The following is a 20,902-nucleotide window of genomic DNA, read 5'->3' on the forward strand; positions in this document are numbered from 1 at the left end:
CAGACAACCGAAAAGTGGATGAAGGGAGACGCCGGACAGGGCAAGATATGACAAAATACCCATTTATAAACTATCAAGGGCTCATGCGGGAGGGGGGAGCGGGTAGGGAGGGGAAAAATGAGGACCTAATGTCGGGGGTTTGAGTGGAGAGAAAATGTTTTGAGAAACAATGTACAAATGCGCTTTACACAATTAATGTGTGTATGGATTGGGAGAACAGTTGTATGAGCCCCTAATAAAATGTTAAATATATATATACATAGGTCAATACCACTATTGTTATGGATTAATGTATTTGCATAAGGGCATACCTGTTAATCACCCTTTCTGTGCCTTTGCTTCCGAGAGCTTGCCTGTTTCCTTCTGGCTCCCCTGCCTCGCCATCAGTTTCCCCCTTCTTCCACCTCTCAGTGCTTCCTCTCCACTAGCTTGGTGTTGCTCTAATACTCACAGGGTCTCTACCCTCTCCTAGATGCTGGTTCCGCTTCCCTAGTTGTTCCCCTGCCCATGACGCCATCCGCTCACCATACCCTTCTCCCCACCTCCTTCTTCCCTCTCTACCTTATGGGGCCATTGGCCCCATTGCCTTCTCCCTGAGCTTCCCTCCCATGGTCCAAGCCATATAATTAGGCAAACCATCCATGTCCTAGTCCGAACAATAAGAAAACATATGGTTGAAGAAAGAAAAGAGAAAAAGATGAAAAAAAAGAAAAGCAAAAAAAAACCCTACATAGGTCCAGGTCTGTTTGCTTGAACCCATGGGACCCTCCCCACCGGTCCTGAGGGGGATCAGGGGCTACCCACCCTCATCTGAAGTCCATTCTTGGGGCTCCTCAGGGGCTCTGTGGCTCGGTTTTACTCCAATTTCTGATCTGTTATGTTCCATTCCCCCACTGTCTCCCCATTATTGTCCCATCTCCATATGCTCCAGTTATAGTCCCAGTCCTCCCTGTGCCCTAGCAGCTCCATGCAGGGAACTCATCCTCTGGGCTTGGTGGGCCCACATGGAGCTATCCCTTTCAATATCTCTGTAAAATGGATCTAGGCCCTTTAAATATTTTTCTTTAAACACAAACTGGCATCAAAACTTTGAAGGAGAGGGCCCTGCAAAGATACTGCAGAAGAAAAAGTCGTTTCCTAGATCCAGTATGTTCTCTCAAGCAGCAAGGGTGGCTTTCCCAGCACGTGACTCATACAAAGCAGCCAGCAGTTTCCACTGGCATCCCTATGGTATTTTAACAGTGGCCCCAGTGAAAAATCTCACCATGAACTGCTTTTATCAGCAACTGTAAAGTGTAGCTTTACTACAATTCCAGGAGAGTGGCACAATTGCACCACGGCCACACTATTTGGGCTGTGGGGAATGCTCTCCATTACATATACTGTTTTAGTCCTAGGGTGAGTGATATGGTAGTTAAATAAGCTGGTGTCAATTCGGTACTTGCGAGGATTAAGAGTGAAGGGGTGGAGTCTAGTCTGTCAATCAGGTCATAGCCAATGAGGCCTCTGTGTGCGCATGGCCTTCTCCTGAGAATTCAAGGAAGTCTTGTGTTTCCTCTTTGAAGGTAGAAGACTTCTCTCTGTTCACTCCCTGTCACTCTCTACTGACAAGACCATGGCCCTACGCTGATTGACCTTGCGCCCTAGGAACTGGAGATGCCACATGGACCTACCCTCATGCAACCAGACCTCTGGAGGCGGAGAAGCCACAGAGACCCCTGCCAGATGCTTACACCACCACTGGATTCACAGGCCTTCCAACCCACTGGCCTGTGATCCAACTACATTCGGCATCACTGCAGGTGTTTCAGGAATCTGAAGAAGACTTTATAGATTGGTATCGGAAATATTAGCTAATATTGGATTTATGGACTTGATCTGGATTGGGCTGGGACATTTTCTCAATATTCAATTGCTCTTATATATAAACTTCTTCCTTATATACATGAATGTCTATGAATTTGTTTCTCTAGTCTACCCAGATTAACACAGGTGACTTCCCCTTATAATCACAATACATATATTTAGAGTTCTCTCACCAGCCAATCCCTTGCTACTCCAAGTCCTTGTTTTAGTTAGTAATTCTTCATATTCATACTAAACCTTCCCTGTTCAAATTATTGCGGTTTCTCTCTAGTGAACAGATTCAAACTAATAAACTAGTGCTGACATCTACTGTCCAAGCAAGAAGGCTAGAAATCATCTTTTATAAAACACTCTCAATCGCCATAAAAAATTGGTTCAAAATGATTACCAAATTGTGTTGAACACTGTTCTTTTATGCATTGAGTAAAGTTCTTCCTATCTACTATTTTAGTTCAGGGCCTTGAAATTTCTCACTGGCCATCTCAACAAATCTCTATCTGGTTTTGCTATTTTACCCTCTTTTTGTCCATCCTCAGCTGCCTTTTATCATTATTTTTAATCCTAAAATAATTTCAATCTTTATCCAAGAATATTTTTCCAAAATATAAAATCAAAATTGTGCCATTGGGTAGTTTAAAATTTTTAACGTCTTTCCTTTAATTTCAGAATAAAGTTTAAATTCCTAAGCAGCTCATGATTTAATATCTAGTTTCACCATCGACCTTTTACCATTAATCCTGACTGTCAACTCCATTTTCACCTTTTGGTCCCATTAGATGAACTACTTACAGTTTCTGCAGCCTGGTTTTAGATGTCTCTGTCATCTGGTGCTTTATATATGCTGTTCCCTGAACTCGAAAGATCATATCTCCCAATTGGATTACTCACTCTTGACATGACTTTATTTGAGGCAACCATGACTACTATCACTACTTAAGATTTGCAGTTTTAAAGCTACATCTAATTTAATCATAGCATTTTTCACACATGCTAGAGAGCACAATAATATTCTCATAAGTCCACATCACCTCTCTCCTGACCTGATTTTGTCGCCCTTTCCTCATTAAGAGTACCCCATTGATTTGCTTGTCTACAAGGAGTGAATATAAACTCAACCTGGCTTAATTTTTTTTTCATCTTACCTCCAGAAAGGTCTATCTTATTGCTCTGTACATTTTCTTCTGATGAGTCTCTCTGAAACAAGAAAAAGTATGTTAGCAGACCTTAAGTAGTAATAAAAACAAGTAACCAACAATTATATTTCATTATCTGTGTAAATCATATAGCTTTATTTTTCATAGCCTGGTGTTAAAAAAGAAAACCACATATAATTCATGTTTTTATAGGTGACTTACAAAACCATAAAAATAAAGATTTGAAAGCCAATTTTAACTCTCACTTCAACAACATTTCTAAGTACTTAAAGAAAAAATAATTTGTTAAGCAAAGGAAACAAAAATATAGTAAGGGAAAATGTATGAACTGGGGGTGGGTACTGCTACTAAAATATACTTACCGAAAAAGTGATATTTGAAAACTGTTTAACAAATGGATTTATCCATGTTTCTTCTTGTTTGTTTCCACCTTTCATCATTCCCTTTGTAAGACAAAAGAGTAAAAGATGCCATCGCCATCTCTATCTGGGTATAGTGATGGGTTAATAAAACTTCAAGACAATTCCCAACTGTCAGTTTTAGCCAATAATTTCTCCTCCAACTTTTGTCAGAGTTGTAACAATTAAAAATCAACTTATTTGATTTTCAACTTCCTTTGCTCCAGTCCTCTGGTATAGCTGCAATGCACAGAAATCTCTAAAGGCAAGCAGTCAGAAGGAAAAGACAAAAGCAAAGGGTCTGGATGACCCACAAATAAAATGAAGGAGGGTGTTGAATAAAACGCAGTTCCAAACTTACATATAGACCGTATTCAATTAAAATTTGGAGTTTAAAGTTTTTCAAGTAAAATGGTGATATTCTAGGTTAATCAAAACCACACACAAAAAATTAAGTGCAAATTTAATTTTGCTGTAATACACTGTACTGAAAAAAACCATAAAGTATTTCTATATGAAAAATTACTTTAAGTTTTCAAGTCCTGTTGCCAAGAACACAGTATCCCTAGCAGTAGCCAGAGCTGGGATTCCTCCCAGTAATGCTGACTTCTTCTGGCTCTGGGGTGTGGGCAAGACAGGAACTGCACTGTGACATGAAATGAGAGAATGGAGGGTCTGTGATTAGCAGCCTGGTGGATAGAGAGGCTGCCGTTCATAAGAACCATGGGCTCCCGTTTATGTGAAATCACAGAACCATTCTCAGCCTGTGCCTTATCTTCCCTTTCCCATTGCTAATACCGTTTCCTTCTGACGGGAACAGAACACAGCTTCATTGTTTATCCCCTAAATGCATGTCTCTGAAGCAAGCATCTAACCTTTCTAAGGTTTCTATAGTTGCCTTAGAATCTATTTCCGCTTTCACCCCAACTCCCATGTCTAAATAGGTCATTGTGATTCTTCTATTCTGAAATGTCTCTCCAATCTGCCCCCTTCATTCTATGTTGTTTTTCTCATTTCTATTAATTAATGCATAAGCTTCCTGAGGGAAACACCTACACCTGGTGTCTCCTATACTCTAATTTATTTTCATTGATTAACTTTCCTTAAAATATAGGGGTGGGGTGGGGGTAGGCTAGTATTTTCTGCTACTTAATTTTAATGGCTCAATATTTTATACAGAATAAAGTTTGGAATAGTATAGAACGTATTTTACAATCTGCCCCTTATGAAACCACAGAGCCCAATTACTCACTCCCCCCAAATGAGCCCACCAGATGTCAGCAATGTGTCTACCATGTATAATATCCTCTAAGACTAAAATACTTCTTGTTTAGAGCCAAATTTATCTTATTTCTAGAAAGTCTACAGTTTACTTATACTGGGCACATAACCCCGGTACCCTGGCATCTTCCAAAGTTGACACTCTAACGAAGCTCTTCTAATGTCCCCCAGACTACACTATGAGCTCTTTGAAGGCATAGTTCATCTTTTTGAACCCCCAGCACCAAGCACAGTACCTGGCACACAGCAGAGGCTAAATAAAAGTTTGCAGTTGTTTTCTAAAGATTTTTACTAGTAGAAACAAAGGAGAAAGAGTAAAAAGGCTACACACCCTTTCCCTTCTCCTTTTTTTGCCACTCAGACCCTGTAAGGAAAGACAAAGTCACAAAACAGCATGATCCAGTGGGAAGAACACAGGATTGGAACTGGAAGATCTAAACTAAAATCCTTGCTCTGTCACTTGCTAAGCTACAAAACTCTGGGCAAGCATCTCCTCTTCCAGTGTCAACGTCATTAATACCTTATCTCAAAAGGATCAAATGATATGTAAAATATGAAAAACCATTTCATAAGTGGTAAGGCAACGTGACAGGCAAATTTCAGCCAAATGAAAATTAAAATGGCAGGTCTTAAATCTAGAATTCCAGAATTAGAAGGGAGGGGATGTTGGCAGTTATCCAGTTTCCCACTGGATATTTTACTGGTAAGGTTCTTTAAAAAGTATTCACTCCTGAAGAGGGTGAAGAAGGATATCTAGAATCATATTGGAATCACCAAGGAAATGGGGCACATATTTTGAAAACTGGTCTCAGGAAAATCTGACACCAGCCCCCACCACCACCTTTTAAGAAACAATGCTCACTATCAGTTCCCAAACCTGGTTCTGCATAAGCAACATTTGGGGAGCTTGTTTACAATGAGACTGGGCCCAATTTCTAAAACTTCAATAGCATAGGTGCAAGAAGCTGCATTCCCAACAAATGCTGTATAAAAATGATATACAGCCATGCTCAGGAATAATATTTGCCAACATATAAAAGCAAAATAAAATCCAGTCAATTTAGGGATTTCTTTCATAGAACCTTTAGGATGGGGCAGGGACAAAGACAGGGCATGAATACGGAGCTTGGTGACTCTGGGTAAAGGAAGGGCAGGGAATCCAGATGAGAAGGTGGAATGGGAGATGAACTGGCAATGGGACAGAAATGTCAACGTGGAGATTTGCCCTTCTCTTCATCCTCACCACAGCAGGTACTACCCGGGGTGAGCGGTTGCCCCAGGCAGCACTGGTGGAGAGGGAGGAAGAAAGAAATCCCAAGCTGTAGCAGCGGGGAGAAAGGAAGTTCCTGTGATCTGTTTTGCTAGATGGCTGCCATGCGAGAGTCTATACCTAAGTTGGGGACTGCCTGGGCTGCTGTACGTACTGATTGCCATAATGGGCAGGCAGAACATGAATTTTCTGGGGGTAAACTACCTTTGGAATGTAAAGCTTCAAGGGCCTTGCCCTTGAAATGTTTACCTTCGATGACATTTTCTTTGTGTATGGTGGCCAATTTAAAGATGAGTTTAGCTCTTGAGATGAATTACTATTCCACATTCCAATCTCTACATCCTCTTCCTCTTCCCAGCCAGTGGGGCGATTTCCAGGCAATGGCATATCATCACCACACCAGCCATCTTGCATAGATTTTGGCCCTGTTTGTGAATTTATGACACACAAAAAAGCATGCTTTAGTAGAATTTCTCTTTAAAAGTAAAGAATTAAAGGAGGGGGGAGCGGCTTGGGTACCTTTAATAGAAAACACAAAAAATTCATTCGCTCCCCCCAAACCTGAGATATATTTTGAGTCCATAATGTGTGAGATGTATGCCAACAAAACTGTTGAAAAACAAAACAAAACCAAAAACATATACTCCTATGAGATATAAAACATATAACTGAAATGAAATCAATTCTTATTTGGTATATTCCATTTTATGATGTGTTATAAATTTTAACCTCTGTGCCTGTGGTTACAATCCCATTTTAAGGGAATTCTCCCTTTCAGGACTAAGGTGGGATGTTATCTGTAAACCCTCTTTACTAGCGGGTGTAACTCAAGTTACCGTCCTTTGTGTTTATGTGTGACCTCCATTTCCTGACTGAGGTTTGGTAGAAGCAGGAAGATTTCCTTGAACTGTTGGACATATTTGGCTTCTACCTTTGGACCCTGCATTTGGCTTGCCTCTACCTGACCTTCAGTTCTGGGACTTTAAGAGTACCTACAACCACGTGAAACAACTCCTTAAAGTTTCTTGAGTTGCAACAAATTACAAAACCCAGGGATAGGACGGAATATCCTAAAGGGAAGAGTGGGGAATGAAGCTGTTTAACATTTTGGAAAAGTTGGACAATTGGGACATCTTTATCTCCAACTCCTTGGGACTGGTCTGGTATTGATCCTTCTGAAAGAAAATTTTACCACATAAACATATTCTACTTTAGACTATATATTTTAATATACTATAGAATACATTCCACAGGAGAAAATGTTTTATATTAAGTTTGAAATTGCATTAAATAAGAATTTCTACTAAAAATTTCAGTAAAGCCTTTCCCAGAGGGATCCAAACATGCACAATGGTGGCACTCTGGTTTTTATGCACTAACACTCTGCATCATGACAAACTAGACACAAAGAGGGTGTACAAAACTTAAAAAGAATGTTGATATATATTTTCAAGGAGCTTGCCAAACAGCATTGGAAGTGAAAAGCAGAAAGCATCATTCTTCACAACTTGGCCTGTGGGATTCCTTGAGGTATGGTATCCAGTACTCAATCTATGTATGAGGCAATAATAATACTGACTTCAATATTGGGGTACTTTTCCCAGCTATGTACAATTTTCAGGGATTCATCAGGAACTTACCAATCTAACTGTGTGTCTCCATGGTTTTGCTAGTCAGCTTTAAAGCTAGATGACGTGACAGTTACTAGACTCTTCCTGGACAATTAAACGTATTAAAATAAAATTTAGATTTGATAAAGTATATTCAAGTCATGAACATCATTTTAGAGAAAAGACTAAAGAAAGAAAAATGGAGAAAGATGCAAAAACAAGTTGTTACAAATCCAAAACACCAATACTGTGCAGCATGGAGTATGTTGTATTACATGGATACATTATCAATGAAACAACTTACTGCTATTTAATTACAGTCAAGGAGTGATCCCTGCTGCTATAAAATGGTTATTTGGGGTTACTAACAACTTACCAGCCTTGCTTAATGATTGTGGACCAACAGAGCTGGGGCCCCATGTGGATGCATTGGAGGCCGCTGCCATGGGCTCACCCCAGCTGGGACCACTGTCTATGGGTTTGCCCCATGCTGACGTTCCATTATCCACCGTTGTGGCTGGAGCAGACGGCTCCCCCCAGGGCTCACCCCAGCCTTGAGAAAGTGTAGGGGAAAGTCATCAGCATATGGAAGAGAGATATAGTGAAACAGGAACAATTAAAGAATACTAAGGAAACAAAGGACAGAGAACTTCATATTTATGCATAGACTAATGATCTTGTGATAGGTACACACACAAAAAGGATGGCATTTGTTTTATGTAATGACAATTTCATTTCTTATTATTATAACTTATGAATACAAAAGGGATTAAAAAAGGTTGAAGAAAAATGCAACTAAAATATAAGAGCATTTCCCCATAACATTTTGAAGACCCCTTATACGTTGTAATTTTTCACCTCTTTTTGGTTCATATTTGCCCTTTGGGCCAAGAGCAGATTCTTGTGAATAATTTTAATTATAGCAAATGATTCTCTTCTGAGGACGAATTAGTAAATTAAAGCAGGTGACAATGTTGAGTACATGTTGTGATGTTTGCCAAAAGTATGACCTTTCAATATCCCTGACTAGAAAAATAATTAAATACATGGAGAGCACCCTACATTTATATTTTTATATGCTCAAAAATACTTGTCATAAAATCTAAAGTATTAGGTTGTCCAAAGGGGGAGGGAGGGGAATAAAAAAACATGTGTATCTTTTTAAAATAATAACTAAAATAAAAGGCTTTCCCTCTTAGTTCAAGGGCAGGCTTGTGAAATTATTAATACTAGCTAACATCACAGGCCTCACCAAAGATATTTAGTTCCAGCCATCACATTATGAGTGAGTTAATTAGACATTAGACCAGTATGGCTCCCAATAATATTACAAATATCCAAACGACCTTTGGCAGAAAAAAGCTCCCCACTCCTGCCTTAGATACACACTTATTCTACAAATTAAACCTAAAGTAATACAATAAACTATATTCATATTCAAAAATAAGTGCTGAAAGGTTAGCTCACCAAAATGTGCCTATTTTTATGCCAAGCACAATTATTAGTAACAGATCAATTAACAAAGATAACACATTCCAATGACACAAACAAAATCCCATTATTAAAGTGGCACGTATAGCTAGGAATTAGTCTCTTGTTATGAGAGGAAAGTAGAGACAGTAAAGGTATTGCCAGGTGTTTGAAGTATTCACACATATATGCTATTATCTAGTAGACTTTGAGTTCATGATTAAAGAAGTTCCTTCTCAGGCTAAATATGTTGCTATATGGCTTCAAGTCAATTCCAACAACTAGAGACCCCATAGGGCAGTATAGACCTGGCCATTGGACTTCCTAAGTTGTATTTTACAAGAGCAGAGTGCCAGATCTTCTCTCCAGCAGAGTTGTGGGTGGGTTTAGACTGCAGACCTTTTATTTAGGTCAGTCATAAACATTGTATACCAGGGTTCCTTAAGGACCAGCATCCCTAACAGAAAATAGAATGTAAAAGATTCAAGGGAGAAGGATGAGGATATCTACACTGGTAGTTTTACAAAAGCTCAGAAACCTAATTAAGGTCTCTAAGTCAGAAGTGGTTCAATCAATGGCAGTGGATATGGGTATTTGAATAAAAGAAGCCCTAGAGGTGCACACTGTCAGTTAAGTGCTGAACCGCTAACAAAAGTCAAACCCACTCACCACTCTGAGGAAGAAAGGTGAGGCCATCTGCAATTCCCTAGAGATTTATAGCCTCGAAACCCTGTAGCAGGTCGCTTTTGTGTCAACACTGACTCCCTGGCAATGGGTTTGGCTTGGCAACAGTACCTAGATGAAGCCACCCTGCCGATGCTGTGGGTTACATGTTGGACTGCTAACCTCATGCAAGTGGTTCAAACCCACCAGCTGCTCTTAAGAGAAAACTGAAGTTGACTGCTTCTATAAAGGTTTATAGTCTCAAAGAGCAGTTCTACTCTGTCCAACACAGTCACAATGAGTCTGAGCCAACTTGATGGCAGTAAGTTTGGTTTGGGGCTTGGATTTTGATAAAGATACCTAAGGAGTACAGGCGTTAAAGTGCTCAGCGGCTAACGAAAAGGTACAGTTCAACTTCACCAGCTACTTGGGGGAGAAAATTGTCCTTTAGGGTCCTCACCATGAATCAAGAGACTGTATGGCAGAGGGCTTAGGGGGCACATAAATACTTGTTTTATTCCTGGGGACATTTTGTAATTCTATTTATTATTTTGTAACACTGTTAAGACTGCATTAAATAAAACTTACCAGAGCCACTGCTTGCCTCTTTGTTTGAGATGGCACTTGTAGATGGTAGCAGCTGATGCACCTGTGCTTGCTGGTCTGAACGGCTGCTGCCATTTGGGATGTTTTTGTTCCACATGTTCACATTTTTGTAATTATATTTACTTGGATCTCCCCATGCTGAAGTTCCATCATCAATCTCCATTTTTCGACGTATGGATTCTGGGGATGGTTCCTCCCAGCCTGTGGGCTCCTCTTCTTTTGTTGGGGCTGGTATAGGTCCCCCCAGCCAGCCTGTGCCAGGAGGTTTGCCTGTAGCTGGTGGGATTCCCCAAGATCCAACAATGTCTTGTTGCTTGTTCCAGTCCGGAGAACTGACTGGCTTTGATGAATCTCCCCAACTTAGAGCTTGATTAGACTTTGGAGGGTCTCCCCATGCCTGGGAAGGATTAGATTTAGAAGATTCATCCCATCCTGATGAATTATTTGGATTTATGTTATTACCCCAAGTAAAAGAAGTTGTTTTACCAAGTTCATTCCAACCAGAAACAGACCTGTCACTGTCACTACCTCCTGAGCTGGATTTCTTGTTAGCCTCACCCCAATGGTTGCTTCTTGAAGTTTCTCCCCAGTTGTCACTGGCAGAAACAGACCACCCTTGGCTTGATTTCTGTCCATCACCCCATCCCTGTTTATTCTTTTGTGAATCATTCCATGCAGACTTCTCTTCTTTGCAATTCCCCCATTGATTGCTCTTGACCATTCCTGTAGCAGCAGAATCATCTTCCCATCCCCCCTGGCAGTTTGAGCCTTTGGAATCTCCCCACCTCACAGTAGGCTTAGGATCTCCCCATCCCGATACAGAAGAGGTATCATTACAATTAGGGCTAGTCTTATCTACACACGCCCCTGAGTTAAAAGTCTGTGTTGCTGAGCTTCCCCAGGCCTCTGTCCCATTGTCAGTCTTTCTTTCCCCCCTAGGTGATGTCTCAGTATCCCAGGCAGTATTCTGCTTAATAGGAGTCTGTCCCCAACCAGAATTGGATAGGACACGTGGATCTAAGTCAGTTCTGTTTACGATGCTTTGGAGTAAGATGTGCTGATCAGTTTTCCTTCTCTCTCTACTCTGACTCTCCCCAGTCAGTTTCTCCTCAAGGCGTCCAGTGCTTTCTGTACTACCTTCACTTTCTCCTGTACCTCCTGTTTTGGCCCACACACTGTTTTGCTCATTTGTCTGAGATGTGGCAGAACCCTGATCCTCTTCCTCAGTAGATTTCCATCCATTTGTAAACTTCTTACCATTGCCATTTGCACTGTCATTGGAATGCTGATTGCTAGGCAGTTTGTTCCAATCCACGCTGGGTATGTTAGTGCCAGTGTTTTGTGCAGGGAATCCCCATCCTCTCCGACTTCCTCCTGAATTTGCACCATTTCCACTTCCCCATGATGCACTCTGAGAACCTGCTGCCCCAGACTCCCATACACCTCCTCCTTTATTTGTGTTAACTTGAAAGTTAGTGCCCGTAGGCCCATTTATGCCAGGCTGCATTAGAGTTGCATTCACAGTGTCACCATTAGTTTGGCCATTAGGACCTAAACATTTGTCTCCAGAGTAATTAGAACCATAGGCACCCCATGTAGTACCATAAGAGCCTCCATTTTTTGGCTCTCCATTGCTAAGTTGAGAAATGGAAGTGCCATTCACAACTGATGGAGCCTGTATCTGAGGATGATTCATTGTGCTCACACGCCAGGCCCCTGGATTACTAGGCAGTTCATTATTCTGTCCTGAAGCGGAGTTTGGTAAACTCGAGGTGATAAAGTTTGTAGTGTTATTTGGTCCAGTCATTTCAGTGGTAATGTTTTGAGGTTGACCACTGAATGAAACCTTCTGTGTACCACTTACTTCAGATTCACAAGTTTCCTGAAGGCTGCCCCAGGTACCATGGGCAGAAGAACCGCCCACTTTAGAGTTAATACTCTGATTGTTAGGCATCTGGCTTACGGTACTACACTGAATATTGATGCCAGAACTACCACTTCCCATAGGCCCTTTCAGGGCAAGTCCATTATTCTCTAATACCGGCCAGGCACCATGGTTGCTAGCTGAATTCAAAGTGCTTGGATTTAACCCTCCATTTGATGAAGAACTTACAGTGCCCCAAGCATTCATCCTATTGTTGCTACTTTCAGATTTGCTTTCAGGAGCATCCACAGAGACCTGGCATGTGCTTATTATGGCTCCATGAGAGAAACCCCATGGCCCAGTACTACTTCCATGGCCCACATTATTGCTGTTGCTACCAACCACAAACTTGCTTTGGGAACCTAGTCCAGTACTATTCCGAAGACCATCTTTTTCACCACCTGAGCTCCCTGAAGCCATGATAGTGATATTTCGCTCAGATTCAGAACTGGAGGCAGAATCAGCATCCATACATTCTGAAGTCAACTCTGGATCACCGCCAGGGGCTGAGGGCCATGCTTCTTTTTCAGAGGAGTCGTTTACAATAGCATTACTAGAGTTTGTGCTAGAGTCACTCGTAGAAGACACAGGCTCGCGCTGGGAATTTTCATAATGGGATCCTGAAGTATTGTGGATTATATCTAAAATAAAGGAGAAGTACAAAATTTTATGCAGTGAGACAGTTTCAAAGCAACACTAAACAACTAAGAAAAATGACGAAAATATCACAAACGTATGTGGTCTCTCAACTGTAACAAGATACTTGGTAGTATGATCACGTGAGCCATGGTTATGTCCAAACCATCACCTTTTCATATCCAGTCATTCCAGACAGATAATTTGCTCATTTACCATTGAAGTTATCCTAAGAGCTCAGAGTATTATCTGGGACATTACAATCCCTTACTAAATGTTTGCGTTAGAACAAATTGCTAACTTAACAGTAAGTAAAAGAATTCTGGAGCCAGGAAGAAATAGGTGGTAGTACTAATTGAGTTAGTTTATTGTGCCAACCTGGTCAATAAACACATGCTAATTGAAGGGCGGAGGGATAAATGGCTCAGCGAGCCTCGCCTTTTGAGTTCTCGGGTCTCTTGTTTTGTGATGCTCAGACCAGGGTGCAGCTGCCTTAACGAGTTCCCTGCTTCAGCTGGCAAGGCTCACTTCCTGCAAGACATCCCTAAGGAGAAGCCACATGGACCTACCCCAATGCAGCCCTGGGTGCTGGAGCAGCCACGTGGAGACCCCTGCCAGCGCTGAGATGCTTACACATTCACTGATTCAACTTTCCTCCTGCAGTCAGTGTCAGAATGTATATTTTGTGAGATGGAGGAGGACTTTGTGGATTGGTGTTGGACATATGGGTTAATGTTGGACTTGTGAGCTTGGGCAGCACTAGTTTGGGATGTTTTCTTGATGTGCACTTACCCTTTATATAAAACTCCATATCTGCTGCAATTAAAGTGGTTCAGGAGAGGGAGTTTAGTGTAGTGAATCAGAGCATAAACTCTGTATGACTGCCTGGGCTTAAAACCCTGTGTAACACTGAACTGTTGTGTGATCAAAGGTAAGATTCTCAAGCTCTCTGTGCCTTAGTTTCCTCAACTGTAAAGTGGAACAAAAATAGTACTTACCTTAGGTCTAAGGTAAGTGAGGATTACATGCTAATATATTAAAATGTTTTAACCACATCTGACCTATATAAGGTGCTGACAAAAAGCAGGTCATCATATATTAACTGTTTTCAATCCTGCCTCCAAAGCATGTGTTTTACCCTACCTCTCCTCATAAAGAACAAAATGAGCAATCATCCAACTTATTTTAAATCTTCACATAGGTATCTCAAACAGAATGCTATCTCCTGGATTACACCCCTAGTTGTCTCCACTCAAAGGTGTGTGGTTGTGTGTGGGGGTCAGCTTTATGTCTTCATCAGTTTTCCTCATATCAATTTCCTAAAACCTCTGATTCATCCTGGATTTAGCATAGCAAAATTCAAAACTTTACCAATTTTCTGCAAATCAGGGTTAAGCTATCATCCTCGTCTCCTGACTATTACAGAAGTGTTTCTGCTGCCTTTCTCTGCTTTATTGCGTGTGTGCCTCTACTATTACAACTTAGGAATACAAAACTAAGGGTGAGCATCTAAAACAAAATTACCCAGTTAATGGACACAACATTATCAGAATCATATCTGTAATGACAGGAAATAAAAGACAATTACTCAGTCCTGTGCTAGAAATATTAACTACAAAGATCCTCCAAATTGATAAGTATAGATTCTAAATGAAAGCAGTAACAAAAAAAATTTTTTTTTGAATGAAACTTTTTGTGCCATGGTGAAAACATAATTTTTAGACCAAGATTATCAAATTTTTTAAAAAACTCAACTAATCACTTTTCTATGCCATCGAAGCTATGTAACAAGTTTACAGCTGCCTCACATAAAACAAGTTTATAAATGGATCAAACATTTTAAAGAGGTTTGGAAAGTTGTGGCTGACTTATTTTTGAGGACTCCAAAGGGGTGACCATGACAGAATTTCTCAAAGGACTCAGGGGGACCACGGAGAAGTTTTAAGATAACTGAAGCTGCAATGGTGAGAAAAAAGGCCAGGAATAATTTTCCCTCACAACAATGCACCTGCTTCTTCTTTGAGGGTGGTTGAGGGTGATAAAAGCTGTCCTATTTCACCACATCCACCACAAACCTTGGTGGTTGGACTTTTGTACCTAGGCTCAAAGAACATTTAAAAGAGGCATAACTGAGCCCCTGGATGATGCCAAAGCTGCTGTTTCGACAGTATCAATAGAAAAGTCAGAATGCCACGCAGATGGGAACACCACCAGTTAGATTGTAGAGACCTAGGTGTAATGTGTATCAAGAAGCAACAGCTTCCTATTTTGATAGTTCTGTTCAAAAGAGGTTTCAATGATTTTGTAGAAATATATGTTTTACTTACCTGAGTACTTGATTATCCTATATGACTAAATTTTACATTGGCATAAAACAGCCAACCTAATTAACTATACAAAACAGTGCCTGGTTGGAAAGATATACTACTGCTTTCCCTTCATTAAGAAATTACTATTACGTGTATATAACCCAAAAAAGTGATTTCAAAATTCATCTAAAATCAATAAGATAACACACACACACAAAATTTCAAATTAAGAGCTATGAGGGAGGCATATGCATTATTGTGTGATAAATAACTTCAGCTAAACTAAAAAACACAGTCCCCAAAACAGGTCAAGTACAAGAATGTGTCTTATATCAAAGGTTAGCATTTTAAATACATAAGTGGGGAAAAGGACTATGCAATAGTTAAAATATAAGAGGGGGCTTCAACATGGAGTTACAAAACAATATAATTTCTCTACAAATTCCTTGAAGCCATATATATATATATATATGAAATATATCAACTGAAAATGATGAAAGCATCAAAAGAGATGAAGAAACCACAAAACGATCAGTGAATGAGAATTTATACATAGAAGCAAAGGAAAAAAACACACAAACACATAAGAGAACATAAAATCTGACGACTACTATAAAACTTGGGGGATATACCAAAGGCAAAATAAAATAGAAACAAAATGAGCATGATTTTACAAACAAGTTCAATCAAGTTAGAAAAGAAAATCAGTGAAAATTTCTCTGAAATTCTAGTCCTGACTTAGTTTACATGAGGTAGGGTAGTTTCTGCTCTATCTTCCTACACATTTTAGGAAAACAGGGGAGTGGTATCAAACTATTAGCTAAAATTCTATTTTTAATCTGGAAACCTACTTGACATTCAACTCAACCACATTGAAACACTGTTTTAAAAATTAGGCTACCAAAAAAATCAAATAAGGGCCATCTATTACAAAGAAAAGGTTGTCATATGGGGAAAAAATTAAAGGAGGTGTTTCCACCCAAACCAAACTCACATCATGGAATCAATTCTGACTCACAGAGACCCTACAGAGCAGGGAAGAACCATCCCTGTGGGTTTCCGAGACTGTAACTCTTTACAGGAGTGAAAAATCTCATCTCTCTCTTTCAGAGCAGCTGATGGTTTCAAACTGCCAACACCCTGTGGTTAGCAGCCCATCATGTAAGCCAGTATGCCACAAAGACCCCTTAAAGGAGTGTGGGCGAGACAGTCTAAATAAAGAAGAAAATTGTACCCACCAGGAATTAGAGTCAGAGACGTTCAGAGTTCGAAGAAGCTAAATAGTACACCTTTCTTATAGTCAAAGAAGCTAAAATCCACCATTACAAATAATCTGGAAAATGAACAGTTTATCATTAAGTAGAAGATGAGCATATTTTCAGGGCAACAATAAGTACCAGCAAGATTATAAAACTGTGCAAGTGGAGGAAAAGGGAAGCAGTTAGATTTTACTTAGTGTAAATGCAGAACAAATGCTCACACCAGCTACTCCTATAAGAGCCCTGGTGACATAGTGAGTTCAACTCTGGGCTGTTAGCTGCAAGGTCATTGGTTTAAACCTATCAGCTGCTCCTCAGGAAGAAAAGGAGGCTGTTTATTCCTGTAAGGGTTTGCACTCTCTGACCTACAGGATTGCTGTAAGTAGTAATCAACTCTACAGCAGTCGGTTTGGTGTTGTTTGTTTTCGTTTTGGGGGGTGTCTTTTTGGTACTCTGGTAGGCAATCTAACACCTAGAAGGTAGAATACCAAGAATCATCTGACATTCAAAAATGTCATGTGCATGCTGCTCTCAAACAATTACCAAAGAACTGGAGACAGGTTTAGAATCACACTTCAAAATAAAGTGTATTACAAAGTACCTGTTCAGAAAGATCAAAAAGGCTAGTTGAGGCATTATAAAGACTGGTAAAAATTCAGATAATGTATAAATAATTCTGGAAGAATGCACTCATGGAAATACAGATTATTTTTCCTATTAAATGTACAGTATGTAACAAGTAAAATAGTTTAATATGTTTTATGCTTTAATGCTTACAAACTCACCAGAAAGGAAAGAGTTTCATATACCGGAATTACTAGTACCTAAATTTTATTCAGGCTTCAGAAGTATGAAATGGTCCCATAGATAATAAGAACCTTACTGGCACACTTTTAAATAACACTTAAGTGAGAAAGATAAAAAAAAGTTTCTTTCAGCATTTTAGACTCTATTTCAGTGTCAGTAAACCTTTTTCAGTAGAGGTTCAGATTGGAAATTGTTTTGCAGGCCAGATGGTCTCTGACAACTACTTAACTCTTCTACTGTGGCTGGAAAGTAACTACAGACATGGAAACAAATGGGAGTGGCTAGGCCAACCAGTGATAGGTTTTTGTTGTTCTAAGCTGCTGTGCACTGTGACAACTCCATGTGTGCCAAACTGAACTTCTCCACATGGTTTTCAGAAGCAGATCCAGGCCTGTCTTCTTCAACCTGTCAGGTAGTAGTCAAGTGTTTAATTATTTGTGCCACTTGGGTGCAATCCTGTACTGGATTAAAGAAAGCAAAAGCAATGCCACAACCAAATGCAATGCACAGATGACCACTTGCTCATGGTTTGTGAGGAGGGATTTAAGCAGTGGGAAGACAGCTAGGAAGGATTATTCTTGGGACACTTGTTCTTGACCACTCATCAGATGAACGCCTGAACCAGGCAGTGTGGCAGTGCTGGCTGAGAAAGTAAGATAAACTCAGCAAGACATGGGAGGCCAGAAGCCTGTAAGATACGAAGGATAAGAGATAGCCGAGGATGATTTAGGATTTCATGGTTCTGGATGGGGTGGATTCCATGATTAGGAGAGCCAATCTTTAGAGCAAAGGAATCCAGATGGAAGAATTGGCATACAGATTAAAAAATGAACACAAGTTTAGACATGAGTTTGAGTATCTTGAAATGAGCCTAAAACTGGAGAAGTGAAACAAAACTGGGAGAAGAATGTAAACTACTTGGGGCAATGGTAAAAATGGTAGCAAGTAATGGATGAAATCTTGGGGAACAAAAAATTTTAAGAACTAGGTGAAAAACTGCAGAATAAAACAGAGAAGTAGAGAGAGAAAAACAGGAGACGTGGTATGATGACAGAGAGGTCAAGGACTAAAATAGCTTTATGTAGAAGTGATCAAAAATGAAAACGGTATCTACTAAGATAAAAATAGAAAAGTCTAGATCCGACGATCACAAGATCTTAGGTAAGAGCTAATTTTATTCAACTAAGGAATCAGGTTACTAAAGACTGAAGTAATATATTAAAAGCAGCAAATATAGCTATGTCTTCAAGAATTCTGTAAAGGGGATTAGAGAAATTTTGTAATAGCCTCAAGATTATAAAGAACATATTTATAGTCCAAACAGACGGTGCAAGTGGAAAGCAAGAAGCAGAAATTAAGGGACAGTGAGAATGTGCCACAGGTAAGAGAGCAGTAAAAACACAGGTGGATGGACAGTAGTTTAATGTGTTAACTTGAGGAAGCTTTATTATTTACCTGTTGTTGTTTGATATGAGAATAAGTCAGAAAGCATTGTAACTAGCTTTTGAGGGAGCTTCCCAGAAGAGAGAGAAAGTATCCAGAAGATAGGATGAGGTGCAGGAACATGAACTTTGGGGGAATTGCCAATCATTTATCAATGAGGCTGGATATCGCAGGAATGAATATCGCAGTCAGGATGTAACAAAGATAAAATGAGAAATACAGGCAAGTACATAAGGAACTGGAGGGCTGCTACAGTTGCACTGGGATGCAATTAGAGAAAACACGCTGGTTTCCTGATGGCAGAGATTGAGTGGAGATCCAGGTAGACAGTCAAAAACAAAATCAGTGATGTTAGGCAAAACAGTATAGTTTAGAAAAGTTAAACATATGATTGCTGAAACCAGGTAAAAGCTAAAAGATTATGATAACACTAGATTTCAATGTCATTTTCTTCTGTGTCGAATTGCCAATCATGGCTAATGGAGCAGCATAATAGATGCATGCCAACTGTAACTGTGAATCATTCTTTCACATTCCATGTATGAGAGGTAATGAGTGAACAAGCTCGCTCACACTACAATCCTGGGAAAGTCAATAATAAATATAACCACATAGTAAAAGTGAAGGAAAATAAAATTACTTAAACAGGCAATGAAGTTACAGTCATCAGGGCACTTGTCCTGGGTGGCATGCTCTAGAAGATAAGGAGGTCCAAAGGAAAAACTTACTACTACCTCACATACTCAGTCTTTCTCAGCCTCAGGTGCTTCATACTAAAAGTAGGGATAAATGGTCATGTGAGTCTACTGCATTTTTATAGAGACTAAATGAAGGCATACTTACTACTAAGGATTGAATTGGGACTTCCCAAACTCTGCCAAATTGGCTAGAATTATGTCGATAGTCTCTATTTTGAAATCCGCTGGAATTTTCCCATGGGCTGTATTAAGTGTTGCTACTGGGGTTCCAATGGCTTAATTCCAAACAAACTGTGTTTAAACATCTCTGGGGTCAGATGGCACGGACAAGTTCTATTAGCAATAAACTTGTCTCAACCTTGCCCTTGTTGGGGTACCTTCTAAATACAAAGGTATGATCAAAATGGTGGCTCCAGGGAGATTTGCTGGGTCAGTTAAATTCAAGGCTGTGAGGTCAGCTCAGGTATGGTGACTGTTTGGGGCATTCTAAATAGAGTAATCCACACACCTAACAAATTTACTCATCATAACAATGTGCTTGCTTATTATTCTAGGATAGCAAGGGCTGCCCTGTAAGAGTTTTACTGGGAAATCTTACCAGAGCCAGCCTACAGCCCTACTTGTTGGTTCATACTTTGTTTCCCAAACTCAAATATTTAAAAGGATTGACTTGGGTCCCTTGGGAATCCCCAAACTATTGATGTTGAGTGCTGTGAAGTTGGTTTTAACTCCTAACATCCAAGTAACAACTGAATACTTCCTCATCTAACAACCACCCCTCCCCAACTGTTTTGTTTGCACCCATTGTGCCAATCTATCTAAAGTGTCATCCTCTCTTTCACTACCCCTCCACTCTACTGAACAACTCTCCAGAGACTAGTCTCTCCTGATAACATATCCAAAGAATATGAAACAAAACAATTTTGGCTGTACTTCTTGCAAGTGGGTTTGTTTGTTTTTCTGGCAGTCCATGGGACTTCTAATCGTCCTCTTCACCAGCAATATGGTTCAAATGCATTTAATCTTCTTTGGTCCTCCATATTAATCAACCAACTTGCATATGAGGTGATTCAAAATACCACTGCTTGAATTAGGCACAACTTAGTCCTCAGTGACATCTTCTCTTCAACATTTTAGAGGTCTTGTGCAGATCTCTTATCTGTACCAATGTACATACTCCAGTTTAGTCAGATGTGTAGGTAGAACTGGGTCATGATAGTGTGGGTGAGCATTCAGAATTAGAGGAATGTTGTGTCTTCTGCTGGTACTACACTGCACCCTGACTGAATCATCCCTTTCTTGTGGCCCTTCTGTAAGGGGTATCCAATTGTATACAGATGGGCTTTGGGTCTCCACTTTGACCCCCAACCCCCACTTGCATCGATGTAAATGTTTGCTTTGGATCTTTTGATAATTGCATGATCCCTGATCCTGGTGACACTTCATGATCACACAGACTGATGTGATTCTTCCATGTGGGCTGTTGTTTCCCTGCTATATTGCTGCTT

The 20,902-nt window shown here is 40.1% G+C and overlaps 1 protein-coding gene across 1 annotated transcript in view; it reads right to left on the reverse strand.

The window, feature by feature from the left end:
- The window catches only part of TNRC6A (trinucleotide repeat containing adaptor 6A), a 210,379-nt gene that overhangs the window by 29,039 nt on the left and 160,438 nt on the right, over positions 1–20,902 (reverse strand). The window contains exons 7-12 of the mRNA XM_045285958.1: positions 10,301–12,883; positions 7,956–8,132; positions 6,219–6,394; positions 5,031–5,063; positions 3,383–3,463; positions 3,009–3,060 (exon numbers count right to left, since the gene is read on the reverse strand). Coding sequence (XP_045141893.1) covers positions 3,009–3,060; positions 3,383–3,463; positions 5,031–5,063; positions 6,219–6,394; positions 7,956–8,132; positions 10,301–12,883 — 3,102 coding nt within the window. The remainder of the gene's footprint in view (positions 1–3,008; positions 3,061–3,382; positions 3,464–5,030; positions 5,064–6,218; positions 6,395–7,955; positions 8,133–10,300; positions 12,884–20,902) is intronic.

This window comes from Echinops telfairi, unplaced genomic scaffold, assembly GCF_000313985.2.
Source record: "Echinops telfairi isolate 266 unplaced genomic scaffold, ASM31398v2 ScPeMD7_5;HRSCAF=22, whole genome shotgun sequence".
NCBI classification, from domain to species: domain Eukaryota; kingdom Metazoa; phylum Chordata; class Mammalia; order Afrosoricida; family Tenrecidae; genus Echinops; species Echinops telfairi.